Source organism: Garra rufa, chromosome 25 (genome assembly GCF_049309525.1).
Source record: "Garra rufa chromosome 25, GarRuf1.0, whole genome shotgun sequence".
Taxonomy (NCBI): Eukaryota; Metazoa; Chordata; class Actinopteri; order Cypriniformes; family Cyprinidae; genus Garra; species Garra rufa.
Genome location: NC_133385.1, coordinates 29513242 through 29534742, shown reverse-complemented (window position 1 = coordinate 29534742; position 21501 = coordinate 29513242). Strand labels below are relative to the sequence as shown.

Genomic DNA, 21501 nt, shown 5'->3' with positions numbered 1-21501 from the left:
CTCGCTTTCTACTGTACATTAAATTGTGTCCCTAGGAGGGGTGAATCCCAACCTATCACTTTATATGAGTGATGGATAAGCTTCTTTTTAGAGCTTGTGTTACACTCACTTCATTTAATCTTACATATTTATACATATAAAGAATCAAGACAGTAAATATTAATACAATATAAATTATAGAATTGTTGAAAACTATTTAAAAAATACTTTTAATGTTATGCAAAATGTTTAAAAGAGTAAATTGTGCGGTAAATAGTACATAAGTGTTTAATTCCAAACCAGTAAAAAATGCATTTAATGATAGTTAGGGCAGGGAATCATTACCTGAAATAATCAATTCTAAGTTGTTAGGACTTGAGAGCATCAATAAAATCCACTTAGGGGAATCGACTTTACTGAAGGGCCAAACATGTCTGGTCGTGACATGAATTGGACTTTGTTGATTACAAAACCATTACACATCCTTAAAAGTTAGCTGTAGTGTAGTCCCTGGAAGAGGTTTGGAAGTGATGTTGTGCTGGTAGTAGAGTAGGGAAAGGATCAGGAGTCTGAACAGCCTTAAACATGAAGCGCTGTAGGATGCTGATCTCCTGGAGCACCACAGGGTCCTCAGATCTAAGATGCAGTATGACCTTCACAGGCCAGAGACTCAGAGTGAGGGTATCTGTCACAGTCCCTTGACTTTTGGGACTTAGACTCAGAAGTTTTTATCTATTATCGTCTCACCCTGGCAGGACCGAGACTCAGAACTTGTTGATCTGTTAGTGTCCCCTGGAATCCGTTTCAACAGCCTTAAACACAAAGCGCTGTAGGATGCTGATCTCCTGGAGCACCACAGGGTCCTAAGATCTGGAACATTCACATGTGGCCTTGGAGTAGGTGCAGAAGGTCCTTAGCCTGGAACACGCAAGCAAAAGTACCTTGAAGTGAAGGTTTGCTTGTCGGAGCTTAACCTTGTTGCAAATGTCTGTGTATCTTCTGTGTCTCTGGGCTAGAGACACAGAACTTGGTCAATCCACTTTGTCTCTCTAGGATGGAGACTTAGGACGTACTGCATGTGTTGTTGTCTTGCTGGACGAAGACTCTGAATGTGGAATATCTCTTTCCTCACAGGCTGGAGGCTCAGAATGTGGTCGTATCTGTTGCTGCCTCAAAAGCTGGAGACTCGGAGCATGGATTGTCTTTTTCTGTCTCTGTACACAGTAGACTTAGAATGGTGGTGTTTCTGCTATTGCCTCTCTGGATGTACCGGAGACTCAGAACAAGTGTTTCTGTTACTGTCCCTTCCCTTTCAGGACTCAGAAGTTTGTATCTGTTATTGTCGTACCCTTGCAGGACCGAGTATTAGAACTGTTGATCTGAATGTGCTGGAGAATGGTGTACTGTAGCTGTTACTGCCTCTTCCTGTTTGGGACTCAGACTCAGAACAGTGTGTTTCTGCTATTGCCTCAATGGATGTACCGGAGACTCAGAACGAGTGTTTCTGTTACTGTCTCTTCCCTTTCTGTACTCAGACTCAGAACGAGTGAATATGTTACAGTCCCTATTCTTTTGGGACTCAGACTCAGAAGTTTGTATGTTTTTGTTGCACCCTTGCAGGACTGAGACTCAGAGCTTGTTGATCTGTATGTGCTGGAGAATAGTGTACTGTAGCTGTTACTGCCTCTTCCCGTACGGGACTCAGACTCGGTATTGGTATCGGTACAGTATCGGTATTGTTTGCTGCCGTCCCTGTAGTGGGCCGCAGACTCTGAATGGTTGTTTCTGTTGCTGCCTTCCCAGTAAAACAAAACTCAAACTCAGAACAAAGAGTGTCTTTTAGAACAAGTACCATTATCCTAAGACATTTTTATAGCGGTCGCAAGCTAAACCTTAGGAATCAGTCTCAAGGTGGGTGAAGGGCAGGAGCTGCATTTAGACCAATAGGAAGTCCTGTTCTTCCTTTGTTCCAAAGGTCTTCTTCTTGCCCTCCTACCACGCTCCCTAAGGTCGCAAAACTCTGGACTTTTGGTAGTACCTAGGATAGCAAAGTCCACTAAAGGAGGGAGAGCTTTTTTACATTTGGCTCCCAAACTCTGGAATAGCCTTCCTGATAACTTTCAGGGTTCAGACACACTCTCTGTGTTTAAATCTAGATTAAAGACTCATCTCTTTAGCCAAGCATTCACATAATGTATCTCATAACCTTGTACTTCAGGTACATCTGGAAGGAGGCATCTTGCCATCCTATAGAGGGAGTGTGACCTGAGACAGCCTTGGCTTATATAGGCATTTGCATCTGCCATTTGTTCAGGCAGCTACATGAAATAAAACAAATCAGGTTTCAGTATTCAGAGTAAACAGGAGTATCCCCAAAGTGTTTCACGCAAAGTAAGAGATTTTCGAAAGGAAACTTTCTGTGTTTGCAGGGCTTTCACACAGAAATAGGAGTCAGTTCATTACCTCACAGTGTGACACAAAGGGCAACAATTAGGCTGAAAATCAAACCTTGCTTTCATTTACACCTCATTTCAACCCAAGGACTAACTACTGATTTAATAACTGACTGGAAAAAGAAGTATGATAAGGGCACAAACTGCCTGGGGATATTTGCTTTCCCTGTGGCGCCATAATAGCTGATGACATGAAGATTACAGTCCCTACCATGCTGACTTATCATGGTGCATCTCTGTGGAGCCTGATAGTCTTTATCAACGTCTAATTAGGGTTAATTAGGCTTTAAAATAACCTCACTGGAAATGCTGTAGTTATGAGGAGATTACATGATGAGCCGCTGTGAGCTTTGCATGTCTGAAAGAAGAGGAGAGAAGGAAAAGTTTTTCTTACTTGAGGAGGGATAAGGAAAATTTAAGCAAAGACTAAAAAAAGGACAGCGAGATGTTGTGTCACATGGAACCACAACATTTAATGACAAATGTTGGTGTGTGTAGTGCCTGTGTGGTCCAACATAGTTTGGAGATCGAAATGAGACTTGCTGAAAGCTGCGATGTGATTATTTGCTCACTTCAACCAAGTCCATATGACTGTTGTGTTGCCATCGGCCCGAGAAAAGTCTCAAAACTCTGTGCAATAACCGTGTTGTGGCAGCTTACCCCGAAGACACGAATGAATGTTTCATGATGGATTGAGAGTAAACAGTGGGGAAATAAATGAATTCTTTACTCTTGAGTTAGCAGAGCAAATGCCATGGTTTAAACTTGCTGTATATACTTTTTATATAGCAAATGCATTTTCTTTAAAGTTTGATTGTTTATTATTTACTTATTTTTTAATTAATTAATTTTTTCTTTGATTTAACATTACTAATGAACACACTATGATAATATATGGTTTATATAAGTTCTTATTATGATTTTAATTATAATAAAGTATATTTATTATGCAGTGTTAATCGACATAGCCTTTATCACCGCTTAGAATATACTATTAATTATTTTGCGTGTCTTATTCTGTGAAATCATCTCACAAAAGACTCGACTGATGTTATAAAGTGAGTTTGGAGTAAAAAAAATGTTATTAAATGTGGTATTTTGTTGGCCAAGAGGTTCATAAATGCTTCACATTGAAATATGATTTGCGCATGTTGCATTTTCAAATGCACCTGACTCAAGCTCGCCGTGTTTTCAGATGGAGCAGCATTTACTACACAGAGCCATAGTTCACTGACAAGCTGCGCCTAACAGCTTTCATAATAAATTCAGATTTTCATTGTGCATATTCAAGTTTGGACTATGGATATGTACATGCCACATTTGACTACTCCAGACACGTTGATCTGACACGAGTCTGACATTTTGGAACGGTCTTTATGCTGTCGCTCACAATAAAAAACAACGAGTTCAAGAAGATTCAGCAACATTGTGCAGCGTCTGGTTGTAAAAAACATCCAGAAATGAAAATTCCTGAACAAAGTAGATAAACTCTCCCAGGTAAGAATGGGTTGGTTTGTGTTTTTAATACAACTCAGCATTACAGGTTTTCAAACTGAATACCTTTTAAATGCCTTGTTAGCTTCGCCTTGTATACTGTGTTTAGAAAAAGCATCTGCTTAAGTCTACTGCAGATAAAGGTATTTATACACAGGAAAATTTCTCTCGACTCGAGTGTTCATGGACTGGCTTTGACTCTTCCGATATGGCGGGACGGCGGCCCACAGAAACAGCTGCTAATAGGGCATCTATAACTATGTTTTGGACAGTCATAGAAACATTATGCATTGCATAAACAGTCGTTTCAGCATTTAAGGAAAAAAAAAGTAAAATTTAAACGCAGTAAAGTTTAAATGCATAAAATGGAGTGAAGAGGAGACCGCTTCATTCTTACCTTTATAATCATTTCCGGTTCCATGTCATCAATGGGATTTTTAATGGGTTTTTGAGCAAATTAAATGAAATAAAAGTCTGTGTTTAACACAATCTCAAGATACTTTCACATTTTATTCTTCGTGTTTAGGAATGTAGGGTAAGACCACAGAGCCCAAAATCTCCTTTTAGAATAATTTTACCTTTCACATCACCCTCTTTTACTGATAAATTGTCGAAATAAAACTGTAGATAGAATTTTTGATGTAATACTTTACATATTTGAAGCTTATATAACTTATATGACACTTATTAAAATATATAGCATTAATAAGAAATATACACTGCCATTCAAATGTTTTTTAAGGTCTCTTCTGCTCACCAAGCCTGCGTTTATATGATCTAAGTAACATTTTGAAATATTTTTACTATTTAAAATAAGTGCTTTCAATTTTAATATATATTTTCAAATGTAATTCATTCCTGTGATTTCAAAGCTGAATTTTTAGCATCGGGTTACTCCAGTCACACGATCCTTCAGAAATCATTCTTATATTCTGATTTGCAGCTCAAATAACATGTATTATTATATAATGTTGAAAACAGCTGAGTAGAATGTTTTCAGGTTCCTTTAACGAATAGAAATTTCAGAGGAACAGCATTTATCTGAAGTAGAAATCTTTTGTTACATTATAAATGTCTTTATCATTTTTTGTCAATTTAAAGCATCCTTGCTAAATAAATGTATTAATTTCTGTAATGTATTTCCCAAAAAATAAATAAATAAATAAAAATGATGCAGTAATAATAAGTGTTTTTTTGGACAGCAAATCAGCATATTAGAATCATTTCTGAAGAATCATGTGACACTGAATACTGCAGTAATGATGCTGAAAATTCAGCTTTGATCACAGATTTAAATTACATTTTAAAATATATTCAAATAGAAAACAGTTATTTAAAAAGGTACAAATATTTCACTGTATTTTAGATCACATAAATGCAGGCTTTAAAAAAAGAAAAAAAAAAAAAAAAAAAAAAAGAAATCCTATTCCAAATCTGAAAAATAGATATTATTTATTTGAATTGTCACCAACATTTGATCATGTAAAGTGGTTATCAAATAAAGATCCTATAGGTTAAGCACACACACACAAAATTACTGACTGAACCCTAAATTTATCCAGAAAGTCCATTTTGGAATATCAAAATATATTAGCATTCCTTAGAGCAGGGGTTTTCAAACCTGTCCTGGAGCCTCCCCTGCCCTGCACATTTTGTATGTCTCCCTTATTAGGCACACCCAATTCAGGTCTTGCAGTCTCTACTAATGAGCTGATGATTTGAATCAGGTGTATTAGATGAGAGAGACAAGCAAAATGTGCAGGGCAGGGGAGGCTCCAGGACAGGTTTGAAAACCCCTGCCTTAGAGAATTGTTTTTTTGTTTTTTTTTTTGTATTATGCAATACCATGTAACTTGTCCTGACCTGTCACACCAGGATAAATAACACTAGTGCTACTAAATGAACACTTCCCCTGGGGAAATCTTGTAACTGAACAGTCAATAACTACACGACTCAACTTAATACTCTAAAACGGAAAACTCTTTATGAATATAGCCTACATCACACCTAATAAATTCTTGATGAAATGAGCTTTTCTCACCACAAGATGGTGCAGTTCCATTACAAAACATATTAAAACGGCACATAAAGGTCTTTTTACAACTTACCCATCAGTCTGTTGTCAGTTCCTAGGTTAACCTGCTAACCTATTGACCTATAGGAAACTTTTCACAAAATATTTAGTCTAAAACTAATGGGTAACCTTTCAGTTTACCAACACTATCTACTGACACAATGCATCTTTTGGTCAGGCAGTTTGTGTTGGAGAAGCCCTCATGCCAGCTAACCATGACAAAGCACATTCACTGCACTCCTCTTACTCTGTTGCTCATTATTGCTTAAGTACACCACTGACAGAGGAGAAATATTCATCCTCTTGCGAAAAATCGCTTTAGGCTATTGCTTTTTTTTTTCGAATGCTTTTGCATTTTCATTGTGAGGTTTGCTGTTTGTGTTTATATCTTGCAATTATCAACGGTCCAAACGTTCACAGTTTGACTTACTAACACAATAAAGAGTAAACGTCCATTAAAATACATTAAAATGTAATATAAATCGTTTTTATAGGAGTTTGCACTTAGGTCATGGTTTGGTCAATTACCCAGATGTATGGCCATATTTGAGATGTAAACAACAGGATGGATTGAACGGTTAATGCACTACAGAATACGCTGTTATGCTACTTTAAACTGTCAAAACCATGAAAAGACTGCTAATTCATAGAGAGAAGTGCTTAGTAAGCAGGAAAAAGCACAACATTTTGACAAACTAAAGTGAATAGGTGGTAAAGATACATACAAGCAAGATTAATTAAAGGAACACTCCACTTTCTTTTGGAAATTCCTAATCTTATCGGCCTAGAAAATCGCAGCTTTACATTTTCCGCCGGTCTTAGTACACAATATAACTGCAGAAGAGTCAAGTTTTAAACAGGACAAATATGGAAACTCGTTGGTCATTTTTGAACGTGATGCTATTGGTCTAATAGGATTCAATGATCTATGCTAAGCTATGCTAAAAGTGATATCGCCAGAACAGGAGAACGGCTGAATGGATTTCAAAACGGTAAAACTCAACTAACTAATTAACTCGGGGGGAGTTGGAGAATGAGCCTATTTCCAAAAAAAGTGGAGTGTTCCTTTAAGGGGAGACACTGCAGGCAAAAAAAAAAAAAAAGTTTTTTCAAGCAGCTTTTTGGTTTCATAAAGTTTTTTTTTTTTTTTTTTTTCAGACTAGTGGAAAGAAAACACCCAAAAGACACTGTTAAGTGTTTCTTTTATAGCACTCTATCTATTTGTGTCAATTGATTTCAATTACAAAACATCTTTAAAGGCCGTTTTCTCCTACACTGAGCCATAATCTCCACTTCAGTAGCACTTACACACACCAAACTTTACATTTTTATTCCTGTCTATATTCTGAAGGATTTTTCAGAGGGATTTGTTCAGATATAATTTGCTTGTTTTTATACAACATTTTATTATTATTTTATTATTTGTATTATTATTTCGTTCGGTTCAGTGCCATTGTTAACATCCAGTGCCGCCGATTGATGTCGCATCGTGAAAACTCTCTATTACTTAGCATTCATTAATGTTACCTATATTAAAACTATTTTATTTTTATTGTATAAATGTATTTAATATTGTTTATGGAACGTTTTTTCCTGAAACGTTGTATACGTTAGGTCTAATCTAAAAATGTCAAATTCTACTTCATGTTTCTGCATGTCCAGGGATCGTTCAAAAGTAATGTTCCCATAATATTTAAAAAAATGATAATGTAGGCTGGCTAATTCCCTTAAAGTTTGCACAACCGAGAAAAAACGTTTCTAAAACATCTTTACAACGGTATGTTTTGAACATTCAGAAAACAGTCGTAAATAACGTTTTTATAATTTAACTGCAACGTTGATAGCTGGGTTTATTCTGTTTACATACAAATAAATAATACAATACCGTACAATAGTTATTTCCCATACCTAAATATGTGATATTATGTTAAGAAACATGCTAGTGTAATGAAACCAGAGCACGTGAACCTCTGAGCCACATCCGCTTCCATGACGCTTCCTCAGATGGACGTGACTTCCACCACGAGACGCGTGACCACGCCCACCTCATTAATATGTAAGTGACGCAAGTTGCGAGCGGGCGTTACGCGCTTTATAAGCCTCGCAGCCCCTTCCTCACAGCACCAGTGCGGATAAACGACACAGCGCGACATTCCAGCCTAAACTACACAGAATATCACTGTAAAATAACAACTACATACAGGTAAGACACAAACTGACACTGGTTAATATTTTGAAAACTTTAAATATGCAAACTATAATCAAGCGCAGGTGGCATTTTCACTCTGTAATGTTTAATAAAATATTTGTATATCTATATACGGCATTCTACTATTATCAGATTGTGTATTTACTCACATGCCTACTGTAATGTGGAAAAAAACAACAGATGTCATTCATTCCTGTTAAAAAATAAACATTTGCTCTTGCAGTCTAGCTGTGCGGTTACGTAATCGCCGATGCACATCGTAATACAACAGTTTACTGATGTCTACAGTCAATTCACATGCATTCTCACTTGCAAACTCATTTCAAATCTAACCTGTTGCTGTTAAATTTCAAAATAAAATTATAATCGGGTATTGCCGTTCAAGCAAACGCATTTCTTCATCGTGTAGAGATTATTTCCGAGTATTTTAAAATGTAACGTTACATTGGAGCACATGAATCGTGTTGGTAGATGTTAAAGCATCGTTTAGGTTTGTGAGTCACCTGAAGCCTACGTGCTTCAAGAAATGCTCAGCATGGACAGATGCAGCTGTCTTGATGCTCTTCTTGCTTCCTCAACTGCAAAGGATTCTGGTACATGTGGTTTTAATGGGTGCTTTTATGGGCTTGAGTACATAAAAGCCCCTTTTTGCACCATTTTAGAACGAGATGAGTCAATATTTCATTCAGCATGTGTTGAATTTTCCCATTTGTGATCTCGAAATGATTTGGACAGTTGCGTCAATTCAACACCGGCCTCTTCCGGGAAAATGACTTTTATTTCTGTAACTAAGTATTGAAAAATCGACTGAAAATCAGTTTTATTTTTAATATATATTTGAGATACTATTAAACCTTTTCATTCTTTATTTATATTTTAATTTTACTTATATTTTATTGATTCAAAATTATAATTATTGAATATCTATAGTTGTTGTTGTTTTTTTATTTTATTTTTTAGTTATTTTAGTACATCAAGTTACTAAACTGGAAATAATTGCTTGTTTTTCAACGTTAAAAAATAAAAGTAATATATTAATTATATATATATATATATATTTTTTTTTTTTTTGTATTAATTGGATGGATGCATAAAACCCAAACAAGTTTTCTTGACATCCAAAAATATACTGTAACTATAAAAATGTTCTGATTTACTATTAAAATAATGAATAAATAAATACTGTCACAATTTAATAAAACATTCAATATTTATCCAAACATATAACACCAACTGCAATTCTAAAAAAGTCGTATTTATTGTTTAAAAAATTCAAAATGAATAAATAAATGTGCATTTAATCCATTCCTTTTGCATGTTTTACAAGGTCTCCAGTATAAACCATTTATTGACATGTTTAGTTTTCCAGAGCTGATAAATGACTACAGACTTTAGGGACGGTCTCTAAAGTGCGTGTGTTTTGAGTGCATGTGATGAATGAGAGGTTTAAGGCTCTTAAGGTGGAGCGTTCTGCAGATCCCTTCTTCTACGTGCGTCTGCACACACAGCGCTGCAGAGGCTGGAGGACGTGACGGATGAAAATAGCGCTTTGCTCTTACACCTTTAACCTTTTCCCTTTTCCCTCTCTGCATTTGACATGGAGATGAAATAGCTACGTTCCTTAGTGGAGCCCTCAGTGTCATGTAAACGATCCGGCGGAGCAGTTGTTTGAAAATGCCAGTTCAGATTACTCATAGTCTTAATGATGTGTTTAAAATGCATAGCTGATGAGATTCTGTCTCTTGTAGTTGAAGATGGCCTCTACAAAGGAGAAGCTCATCGCTCATGTGAGCAAGGAAGAGTCTGCAGGGCCCACCAACAAGGTGACAGTGGTGGGAGTGGGAATGGTTGGAATGGCTGCCGCCATCAGCATCCTCCTCAAGGTCAGTGAGTCACTGCACTGGATAAACAGCCATTACATTCATTACAGTCATGCTTTGCCATTTAAAATGTCTAAAATTAATTTTAAAATAGGAAAAAATATATAAATTATACAATTCATACAATTAAATAACACTGTTTTTCCATTTATTTAAAATATATATTTTAAAATAAACTGAGTAAAATTAGATATTTTAAATTATGTAAATGACTAATTAAAAAAGTAATTATTTTTTACTTAATTAGAAAATAAATTGAGGAACTAATAATGTTATCTTTTAAATTTAGTAACCTTGATCTACATTACAGATTTATTTTAAAATTAACTGAAAGATTATGATTTTATTTTAAAATAATGAGTGAAATTAGACCAGTTAAATGACCTAAATTGATGACCTAAATGAGTAAAATTGGGCTTTTTGAAAATATTTAAATGGTAGATTTATTTGAAATTAGCTAGGAAATTCATAATGTATTTCAAAATAAATTGTTAAATAAGACCAAGTTTTCACCGTTGTAATGAAAAAGGACGGAAATGTGCCTTGCGTTTACTACAAATGCTTGAATATTAATTATAAATTTATAATATTACTGTATATATATATATATATATATATATAAACTGAGTAATTGGAAGTGTTAAATTATGCAAATGACTTGTTGATAATTAAGAATTTAATTATATTTTTTATTTAATTATAAAAAATTGCAGTATTCTAAAACAAATTGAGCATATTGATCATTAATGTGTGTGTGTGTGTGTGCGTGTGTGTGTGCGTGTGTGTGTGCGTGTGCGTGTGCGTGTGTGTGTGTGTATATTATTATTTTTAATGCAGTAACTTTTTAAAAACATCTAAATTACAGATTTATTTTCAAATTAATTAAACAACTAATAATTGATTTTAAAATAAACTGAGTACAATTACATCTGTAAAATAACCTAAATGACAAATCTATTTTAAAATAAATTGAGTTAAATGTGGCTTTTTTTAAATATCTAAAATGATAGATTTATTTTCTAATTCATTTTAAAATAATTAGATCTTTGTAAAGCATCTAAATGACAGTTTTCATTGTTCTAACAATAAAGGACAGAAATGTGCCTTGTGTTTACTACAAATGTCCAATGAATATTATTTATAAATAGTTTATTTTTTTTAATTATAAATAATATAATTATAATTTATTTAATTTTAAACAATGCAGAATTATCACATAAATTGGGCCTTTTTTTTTTAAATATTTAATAAATAGATTTATTTATTTTTTTTATTAATAAAGAAATTAATAATTAAAGGACATAAATGTGTCTTGTGGTTCTTGTGGGATTCTTTTGTGAGCCGTTTGGGTTTGAATCTGGCTCGCGACATTTCCCAACCCAGTTCCCTCATTATTTCTTGCAATCTAACTTTTTCTGTAAAGAGTGACTATATTAATCTCATATCACTTATATTTGAATTTGAGTTTTGATAAAGTTTTATGAGGTAAGCAAATAATTATGTGCCTTTTTAATACAATTTTAACAACTGGTTAGAATTTGGACCATTTGTGTAGGTCCAAATGAAATCAAATGGCATGTTGTGTCCACTTTTTCCTGTAACCTCCAAACAAAACAAAAAAAAGAATGAAAATGTCTCATTGATTCTTGCTTGAACTTGGGGATGAGCTTATTATTTTCTCCTGAATTCTCACTGTGAGTGAAACTGCTGTGGCTCAAGGAAATAACACCTTTCCTGACCTTTGAACATCAAGCAATTTCTGAATGAGCAGGAAGGCCTTGAACCCCCGCCAAGAGTAAACATGATCCCCGTATCTGCGGACCAAGCAAATTCTAAGAGTTTGCATCACTCTTCAGCTCTCTGCAGTTTTCCATTGGTGTGAAATGCAATTGCTGAACCTACAATGCATACAACAAAAACCAGCCATAAAGGTCAATTTTTTTTTGAAGATTGATCATCTGAAAGTTGAATAAATTTAAGCGTTCCATGGATGTATGCTTTGTTAGGATAGGACAATATTTGGCCAAGATGCAACTATTTGAAATCTGGAATCTGAGGGTGCAAAACGAATCAAAATACTGAGAAAGTTGTCCAAAATGAAGGTCTTAGCAATGCATGTGTTTGTGCAGGATCTGACTGATGAACTCGCCCTAGTGGACGTGATGGAAGATAAGCTGAAAGGAGAGGCCATGGACCTGCAGCATGGCAGCCTCTTTCTCAAGACACACAAGATAGTGGCGGATAAAGGTCAGATTTCGTAGTCTACCATTAAACTAAAATGTGAGTGAAAAAAGGTGGCAATTTATGGTTGATGATAAGGAGCAGGAAGTTTGATTGGTGCTGTTTGGTGGTAAAAACGGTGTGCTTGAACACACTGCAAGGTGTACAAATTTTGGGCACCGTTTTAATCTCTTATGTACAGAGTAACTAATCTGAACAACTCTTCATGCACAGCAACTCCCAAAAGTGCAATAATTGGCACTCATGACGTGAAAGATTTCATTGACATTCACAGTTTGTTCCAATACTCAAAGATGGCCCGACACTGGTCGACCATCCTGTTGCTTTGTCACGCCTTCAACAGAATAATTTTATAAACTTTATTGACTTGAGAAATGATTTTGAAGCCAATCTAGAATAAATGTCTATTCACACCAAGAACAAATTGCAAGAGAAAGGTCTATTCCAGGGATGGGAAACGTCAGTCCTAGAGAGCCGCAGCCCTGCAGAGTTTTACTTCAACCCTAAACAAACACACCTGAACAAGCTAATCAAGGTCAGAAGGGTTACAAGGTTCATTAGGGTTGTAGTTTAACTTTGCAGGGCTGTATCAAACCCAGGAGTTTAGGGAGGTCAGGAGTCCTCAACTCTGGACCTCCAGATCTACTCTCCTGCAAAAGTTTATCTCCAACCCTAATCAAACACACCTGAACAAGCTAAACAAGGTCTTCAGAATTACTACAAAGTTGCAGGTGTGTTTAATCCTGGTTGGAGCTAATCTCTGTAGGAAAGTGGATCTCGAGGTCTAGAGTTGAGGACACCTGCCCTAAGTCTTCAACTCGTCTTCTGGGACCAACTCTCCAGCAGAGTTCAGCTACAACCCTAATCAAACACACCTAAACAGGCTAATTAAGGTCTTTAAGATTGCTACAAAGATGCAGGTAGGTGTGTTTAATCCTGGCTGGAGCTAATCTCTGTAGGAAAGTGGATCTCGAGGTCCAGAGTTGAGGACACCTGCCCTAAGTCTTCAACTCGGCTTCTGGGACCAACTCTCCAGCAGAGTTCAGCTACAACCTTAATCAAACACCTGAACCAGCTAATCAAGGTCTTTAGGACTGCTTCAGAGGCTACATGAGCTAAAGCCGGTTGGAAATAAACTTTCCAGGACAGTGGGTCTCTAGAAGCAGGGTTGAAGATCTAAGGCAGAGATCTCAAACTCAATTCCTTGAGGGCCGCAGCTCTGCAGAGTTTAGCTCCAACCAACTCCAACTCACACCTGCTTGGAAGTTTCTAGTAATCCTGAAGACCTTGATTAGCTGGATCAGGTGTGTTTGATTAGAGTTGGAGCTAAACTGTGCAGAGCTGTGGCCCTCCAGGAATTGAGTTTGAGACCAGTGATCTAAGGTCTAACCAGGAGTGTCCAATCCTGTTCCTGAACGTCTACCTACTTACAAATTTCATCTCCAGCCCTGATCCAACACACCTGTAATCATCAAGTTCTCCTGAAGATCTTATAAGCTGGTTCCGTTGTGTTTGATCAGGGCTGGAGCTGCACAGTGCAGGGAGGAGGTTCTCCAGGAACAGGACTGCCCACCTCTGTCTAAACCAGGGATAGGCAATGTTTGTCCTGGAGTGCCGATGTCCTGCAGAGTTTAGCTCCAACCCTGAAAAAAATATTACCTGGCTGTAGCCTTAGTAATCCTGAAGACCTTGATTTGCATGTTCAGGGGGGTGTTCCATAAAACAAGTTTACCAAATAAGCCAGGCTTAGTTTCAGTTAGTCTGACTTATTGTCACTTGATTTGGCTCAAAATAAGTCAGACTAACTGAAATAAGCCTGACTTATTTAGTAAACTTGTTTTACGGAACACCCCCCAGGTGTGTTTGATTAGGGTTGGAGCTAAACTCTGCAGGACAGCGGCACTCTAGGACAGACGTTGCCTATCCCTGGTCTAAAAACATATTTACAATTATTCGGTCTTGAAGTGCATTTTCCAAAAACATAAACATAAGCATAATCAGCTCATTGAGACCCTTGAAGCCAGTGGTTTCTACAGTTTACTTAAGCTTGGTCTTAACAGGCTTTGAGAGAGTGTTTGACAGGAATAAAGAAACCAGGGGAGTGTGAGATCTTTCTAAAATTGATTATTCCATGTGATTTCCAGACTACAGTGTGACCGCAAACTCCAAAGTGGTCGTTGTGACCGCTGGAGCTCGTCAGCAGGAGGGCGAGAGCCGTCTGAACCTTGTCCAGAGGAACGTCAACATCTTCAAGTTCATCATCCCCAACATCATCAAGTACAGCCCAAACTGCATCCTTCTGGTGGTCTCAAACCCAGGTATGTCATACCTGGACTTTTTTTTTTCAAAGGTTTCAGTTGATGTCATGTAGCCTCAGAGACTGCAAACCAATGTTATCTTCTCTTCAGTTGACATCTTGACCTACGTGGCCTGGAAGCTGAGCGGCTTGCCCAGGAACCGTGTTATCGGTAGCGGCACAAACCTGGACTCTGCTCGTTTCCGTTACTTGATGGGAGAGAAGCTGGGCATTCACCCATCTAGCTGCCATGGTTGGGTAGTTGGAGAACATGGAGACTCCAGCGGTGAGGACTGCAAAGATGATTGGGAGCACAGATGTGCTTAAAGAACACCAATCATTTCCTTCATAAAAAGTAAACGTCCTGTTTCTATTGTAGTTCCTGTGTGGAGTGGAGTCAACGTTGCTGGAGTGTCCCTCCAGGGTCTGAACCCTGACATGGGAACAGAAAAAGACAAGGAGGATTGGAAGAGCGTCCACAAGATGGTGGTTGACAGGTGAATTACTTGTACAGTGGTTTAGTGCACTCATAATTGCCTCAGAATGACATATAGAAAAATTTTAGGGAGAGAGGCCAAGTGTTACGAGTCGTTTCTCTTTGTTTGTATACGATCTGTACTAAATGAGTACTCTGTGTTGCCATTAGAAAACCTATAAATCAGATCGTTGAGTATTTGTCTTGATGTATTTAGTCTGGACTCGTGGTTGTTTATCTGTGTTTAACATAAATCTGTTTTGTATTGGCAGTGCGTATGAGGTTATTAAGCTGAAGGGCTACACTTCCTGGGCTATTGGTATGTCTGTAGCTGACCTGTGTGAGAGCATCTTGAAGAACCTACGCAAGTGTCATCCAGTTTCAACTCTGGTCAAGGTGAGATTCTCTTGTTTACTTCTCAACGGCCATCCATCTTTATTAACCAAATATTGTGAACCATTTTTCTAGTACGGAGAGTCAGAACATGAACAGACCCATATATTATAATAAACTCCATTTCAAAACCGCCATCTAATGAATGCTAGTCCAAGTGAGGGATTTGGGAAGCTCTTCATGGACGGCAGTTCTGTATTCAACAAAAACGTAAACTTAAAGCACAAGGAAGAACTGACTAATGTTTACATTTGATTCCAGTGTCTTAACAGTTGGATTGTTAGCTTAGCAACATGCTAATGTACAATCTTAATATGTACTGAGTACCCAATCTGAACAACTTTTTGTCTGCCACAAATAGTGCTCATCACTCAAAGAGCATTGACTTGATTAACATTCACAGTTGGTTCCAGTACATCTTACGTTAGCATGCTGCTAAGCTAACAAACGCACAAATATTGGATATGGTTTTAATTGGATTGATCTATCTTGCCGTACAAGTAACTGATCTAATCAACTCTTCTTGGACGAGTACTCATCACACAAAGCAAGTATGTTCACAATTAGTTTCGACAGATGTCCTGTTAACATGTTATTAACAAAGCGCAAACACACAAATATTTTGTTAAGGTTTTACATTAATGAAACTGTTTCATGTACCGAGTAAAAGCTCTGAATAACTCTTCATGGACAGTGACTCGCACAATTAGTGCTCATGACATGAACCGCTTAAAAGACTTGACATTCACAGTTGATTTCTGTATATTTTAGCATGTTGCTAAGCTAACAAAACAAGCACAAAAGCGCACATCGGGTGCACATGCAAGTACATTTAACTTGTTTATCTTCCAATGCTTCCTTACTCAATACACTAATGTGGTTAGCATGTGCCTATTTCATTAGCATAGCGACATGCTAACAGTTAACTATCGGAAGCCACTGCAGATTAGATGCCTTAAAATGAGGCATCTAATAAGGATAAGTCATTTGTATCTCATTAGCATAGGGACATGCTAACGGCTAACTATCGGAAGCCATTGCAGATTGAGTTTCCTTTAAGTTTTCATTGCACTTTCTGAATTTCTGAATGCATCTCTCCGCCATTTTTCGATGAAATTCTTCTCAGAGTTTGTCGCAGTGCATTCTGGAATTGAATTAACTTTGAAAGATATATGTGATGCTGCATCTACTAAGGACAAGTAATTTCTATCTCTTTAGCATAGCGACATGCTAATGGCTAACTATTGGAAGCCATTGCAGACTGAGTTTTCAAACCACCTGAGTTTCCTTTGTATTTCCTTTCTGAATTTCTGAATCCGTCTCCACCATTTTGGATGAAATGCTTCTCTGAGTTTGTCGTAGTGCATTCTGGGATTGAATTTTCTTCGAAAGATACATGCGATGCTGCTTTATATAAGGCCAAAATGGGGCATCTAATAAGGACAAGTCATTTTATTCAAAGCAACTTTTGATGTGTGAAATTGTTGGCTAGGATTAGCTTGCTAAGTTTTGGAACAGCTAATAAAAACCTTCAGAGCACCATTATCATTGTGTGTTGCTTATTCACAGGGAATGCATGGTGTGAATGATGAAGTCTTCCTCAGCGTGCCTTGCATCCTGGGTAACACCGGCCTGACAGATGTTGTCCACATGACCCTCAAGGCGGACGAGGAGAAACAGCTGGTGAAGAGCGCCGAGACCCTGTGGGGCGTTCAGAAGGAGCTGACCCTGTGAACCGTGGTCTCCTCCAAAATGTAGCCAGTGTCACAAAACCTCTGAGTCCTGCCTATCTCTCTCCTGACCTCGTAAACCTCACTGCCTGTAGCTGTTGGAAATCTCCTCGCCAGTCTCAGATTGTAACCCTCCTTATTTTAGCTGCAGAGGAGAAATGGTTTATTCCTGTTGTCTTGACAAAGATCATCAGCCTTTGTAAAAGTTTGTGTCTATGTGCGTACTATTGTATATTCAAGAAAGAAGCACTTGTGAACAAGACGATGTGCAATTTGAGTCTCTTCTTTTATTCCGTTCTGAGGTCAGCTAGCATTCCGTACTCGCGTCCTGCGTCACGCAATTGATCATTTCAACAAGACCAACACGTGAAACCAAAGTTTTACAAAATATCAGTTTCATGAAATATCATGGTGTGTTTACATGTATAACAAAACGATAAACGTTTAAAAATCAGGTCAGAATCCTAGAAAGTTGTTCTTTGAGTTTACAAACTCAAATTGTAAAAAGATATGCGCACAATAGTTCTCATTTGAAAAACAAAAAACTGGTCATTAAACGTTTCCTGCATAACTTTTCACACCGAATTGAACGCAGCTAAGTACCTTCAAATTTTTATGTACAATTTTAAATGCTAAAATGAACAAGAATGGTTTAGCAAACTATTTTAAATTTTCGCATTGAATTTGATCTAACAGTTTAACTTATAACTGTTTTAAAAGAATGGTTTTACATACAATTTAGAATTTTTACATGAAATGCAACAGTTAAGAATAGTTTCACGAACAATTCTTTTAAAAGTTCTAAAATTTAAAATCATGCGCTAAATTTTTACATTAAATGTGACAGATAACTAAAGAATGGTTTAGCGATTGACTTAAAATTTTCACATTAAATTTGATCCAACAATTTAACTTAGAACTGTTTGAAAAGAATGGTTTTACAAAAAATTTTGGATCGTCACATTGAATTCAATACAAAAGTTTTACCATAGAATGATTTTTCGAACAATTTCAAATTAAATGCAGCAGTTAGCTCAAGAATGGTTTAACGAAAGATTTTTGAATTGTCGCACTGAATTTGATGCAACACTTTAACTTAACTGTTTTGCATTTTAAGTTGTTACATTAAATGCAGTTAACAAATAACGCAAGAACTGTCAAGTAAAATTTAATGCAATGGTTTAACGAACAAATGTGAAATTCTACATGAAATGCGACAGTAAACTTAAAAATGGTTTAACGAATGATTTTGAATCGTCGCATTGAATTTGATCCAACAATTTAACTTAGAACTGTTTTGAATTGTAATGTTAAATTTAATGCGATTTGGGTTTACCTTAGAATGGTTTTACGAACAAAAGTGAATTTCTACATGAAATGTGACAATTAACTAAAAAATGGTTTAACGAATGGTTTTAAATTGTCGCATTGAATTTGTTCCAACAATTTAACTTAGAACTGTTTTAAAACAATGGTTTTAGGAATGATTTTTAAATGGCGTGTTAAATTAAATGTGATTTGGGCTTACCTTACAATGGTTTAACAAACAAATGCGAAATTCTACATGAAATGCGACAGTAAACTTAAGAATGGTTTAACGAATGATTTTGAATCGTCGCACTGAATTTGTTCCAACAATTTAACTTAGAACTGTTTTAAAACAATGGTTTTAGGAATGATTTTTAAATGGCGTGTTAAATTAAATGTGATTTGGGCTTACCTTACAATGGTTTAACAAACAAATGCGAAATTCTACATGAAATGCGACAGTAAACTTAAGAATGGTTTAACGAATGATTTTGAATCGTCGCACTGAATTTGATCCAACAATTTAACTTAGAACTGTTTTAAAACAATGGTTTTAGGAATGATTTTTAATTGTCGTGTTAAATTAAATGTGATTTGGGCTTACCTTACAATGGTTTAACGAACAAATGTGAAATTCTACATGAAATGCGACAGTAAACTTAAAAATGGTTTAACGAATGATTTTGAATCGTCGCATTGAATTTGATCCAACAATTTAACTTAGAACTGTTTTGAATTGTAATGTTAAATTTAATGCGATTTGGGTTTACCTTAGAATGGTTTTACGAACAAAAGTGAATTTCTACATGAAATGTGACAATTAACTAAAAAATGGTTTAACGAATGGTTTTAAATTGTCGCATTGAATTTGTTCCAACAATTTAACTTAGAACTGTTTTAAAACAATGGTTTTAGGAATGATTTTTAAATGGCGTGTTAAATTAAATGTGATTTGGGCTTACCTTACAATGGTTTAACAAACAAATGCGAAATTCTACATGAAATGCGACAGTAAACTTAAGAATGGTTTAACGAATGATTTTGAATCGTCGCACTGAATTTGATCCAACAATTTAACTTAGAACTGTTTTAAAACAATGGTTTTAGGAATGATTTTTAATTGTCGTGTTAAATTAAATGTGATTTGGGCTTACCTTACAATGGTTTTACAAACAAATGTGAAATTCTACATGAAATGCGACAGTAAACTTAAGAATGGCTTAACGAATGATTTTGAATCGCCACATTGAATTTGATCCAACAATTTAACTTAGAACTGTTTTAAAAGAATGGTTTTAGAAACAATTTTGAATTGTCACATTGAATTTAATGCAATGGTTTTACGAAAAAATGTGAATTTCCACATGAAATGCGACAGTTAACCGAATAGTTAACCGAATGAGTTTGAATTGTTGCCTTTAATGGAATGCAACGGTTTTAGAATCAATTTTGAATTGTTACACTGAATGTTACTTAACAATTTTGAATTGTTAATTGAATTAAACGCAACAATTTGCGTAAGAATGTCAAAACACATTTAAGGCATTTCATCATCGCAAACATTGCAAGACTGCGCAAGAAAACACACGCCATAACCCAAGTTTAATGACTTTGCGTGACTTCTTCAATCATAAGTGCACTGATTGTCTACCGGAAAAAGCACTTTTACGTATATCTTGGGATAAAAAAACTTTTACAACGGCTTAATTTGTTCTCGAGGTTAATTGTAAATTATGGTATGACATAAAATCATATTGAGGTGTTGAAAAATGGTTTAAGTTTATTGTTTAGATAATCCATCTACTTGTAATTTGTGTAATTGTACACCTTACGTATCAGCTGGAAACAAAGTGCTGTTTTTAATGTATTTTTTTTTCTGTCAGTGTTGGTTCAACGCAAGAGCAACGACACACTCCTAGCCGAGTGGTGATACACAGCGACAGTTATAGCTGTTACTTGAAGCGTGTGATTGTAGAATTGAGACGCAGCCCGTGACTGAATAAACATAGTGACTAACTACAAAAGCTCCCTATTGGTCTCTTTGTTCTGAAGGCTGAATAGAAATAACAGCTGTACATAAACAAACCGGGTTAGTGGACCATTTTGTCTAAATTGACTGCCAAGAGTTCATTAGAGCATTTCAGGTGCATCAAGTTATATAACCAATATATCAGGCCCGTCTAGGGTTCAAACACAGGTTAGGCACATGATGTATCACGCGCACTTATATAAAAACATAACGCAAGTGTTGAACATTCACAAATCTATCACGACTCAAGATCATGTTCTTTTATTGATCTGCCAGAAGTCATAATCTACAGTCTGGTACAAATAAGAACAAATATTAGCAGATAAGAGGGTAAAGTCGCACTAAGATATGGCAAGTCAAGTCTTGAAAATCTATTTCACATCCCAAAAGTGCATTAAAACAACTGACTGAAATGCAACAGGTACAAATTGTTACTTTTTTTAAACATTTGAAAGAATAAAAAGTCCAAAAATGTAACATTATTAGTCACAACCCAAACTTTTTGTGTACAGCGAAATGACATACAGTTGTAACAACATTACAATAAATCTGGAACAGCGAGTAGTTCCCAGTTGCAATGAGATAAATAATAAATTTAGCAAAATAAATGTAATAAAATTGAAATATGGAACCATAAGTCATCAATGTACTCCATAACTTGGGTGAATCTCACAGGAACGGTCGAGAAATGTCCTATGACACACCAAAATCAAAAAGGAATGATACAATTTTGCATAAAGAAAACTTACATCAAGATTTTTGCATTGCATTCCCCTCATATTTTTATTGTAAAGAAAAAAAACACAAAATACATTAAAATCTGATTTGTTTTACTGAATTTAATTTATGCTGGTTTTAATTAATTTTAATTAAACTAAATCCAAAATGTGTAAAGAAAACTTGCATTAAGATTTTTTGCATTGTGATATTAAGTACATTT

The 21501-nt window shown here is 36.0% G+C and overlaps 1 protein-coding gene across 1 annotated transcript; it reads left to right on the top strand.

Annotated features, from left to right (window-relative positions):
* The first annotated feature begins 8076 nt into the window (after window positions 1–8076).
* Window positions 8077–17339, top strand: ldha (lactate dehydrogenase A4). Its single transcript, XM_073831392.1, has 8 exons — window positions 8077–8203; window positions 9958–10092; window positions 12219–12336; window positions 14475–14648; window positions 14739–14912; window positions 15006–15123; window positions 15374–15497; window positions 17064–17339. The coding sequence occupies exons 2-8, from the start codon at window positions 9964–9966 to the stop codon at window positions 17226–17228; spliced, it is 1002 nt and encodes a 333-aa protein (XP_073687493.1). The 5' UTR covers window positions 8077–8203; window positions 9958–9963; the 3' UTR covers window positions 17229–17339.
* The last annotated feature ends 4162 nt before the right edge of the window (window positions 17340–21501 follow it).

Bases quoted from the DNA above. Each gene is read 5' to 3' on its own strand.
- ldha (XM_073831392.1), top strand. From the start codon at position 9,964: ATGGCCTCTACAAAGGAGAAGCTCATCGCTCATGTGAGCAAGGAAGAG. The intron at 10,093-12,218 runs GTCAGTGAGTCA...GTGTTTGTGCAG, and splicing joins CCATCAGCATCCTCCTCAAG to GATCTGACTGATGAACTCGC. The intron at 15,124-15,373 runs GTGAATTACTTG...TTGTATTGGCAG, and splicing joins CACAAGATGGTGGTTGACAG to TGCGTATGAGGTTATTAAGC.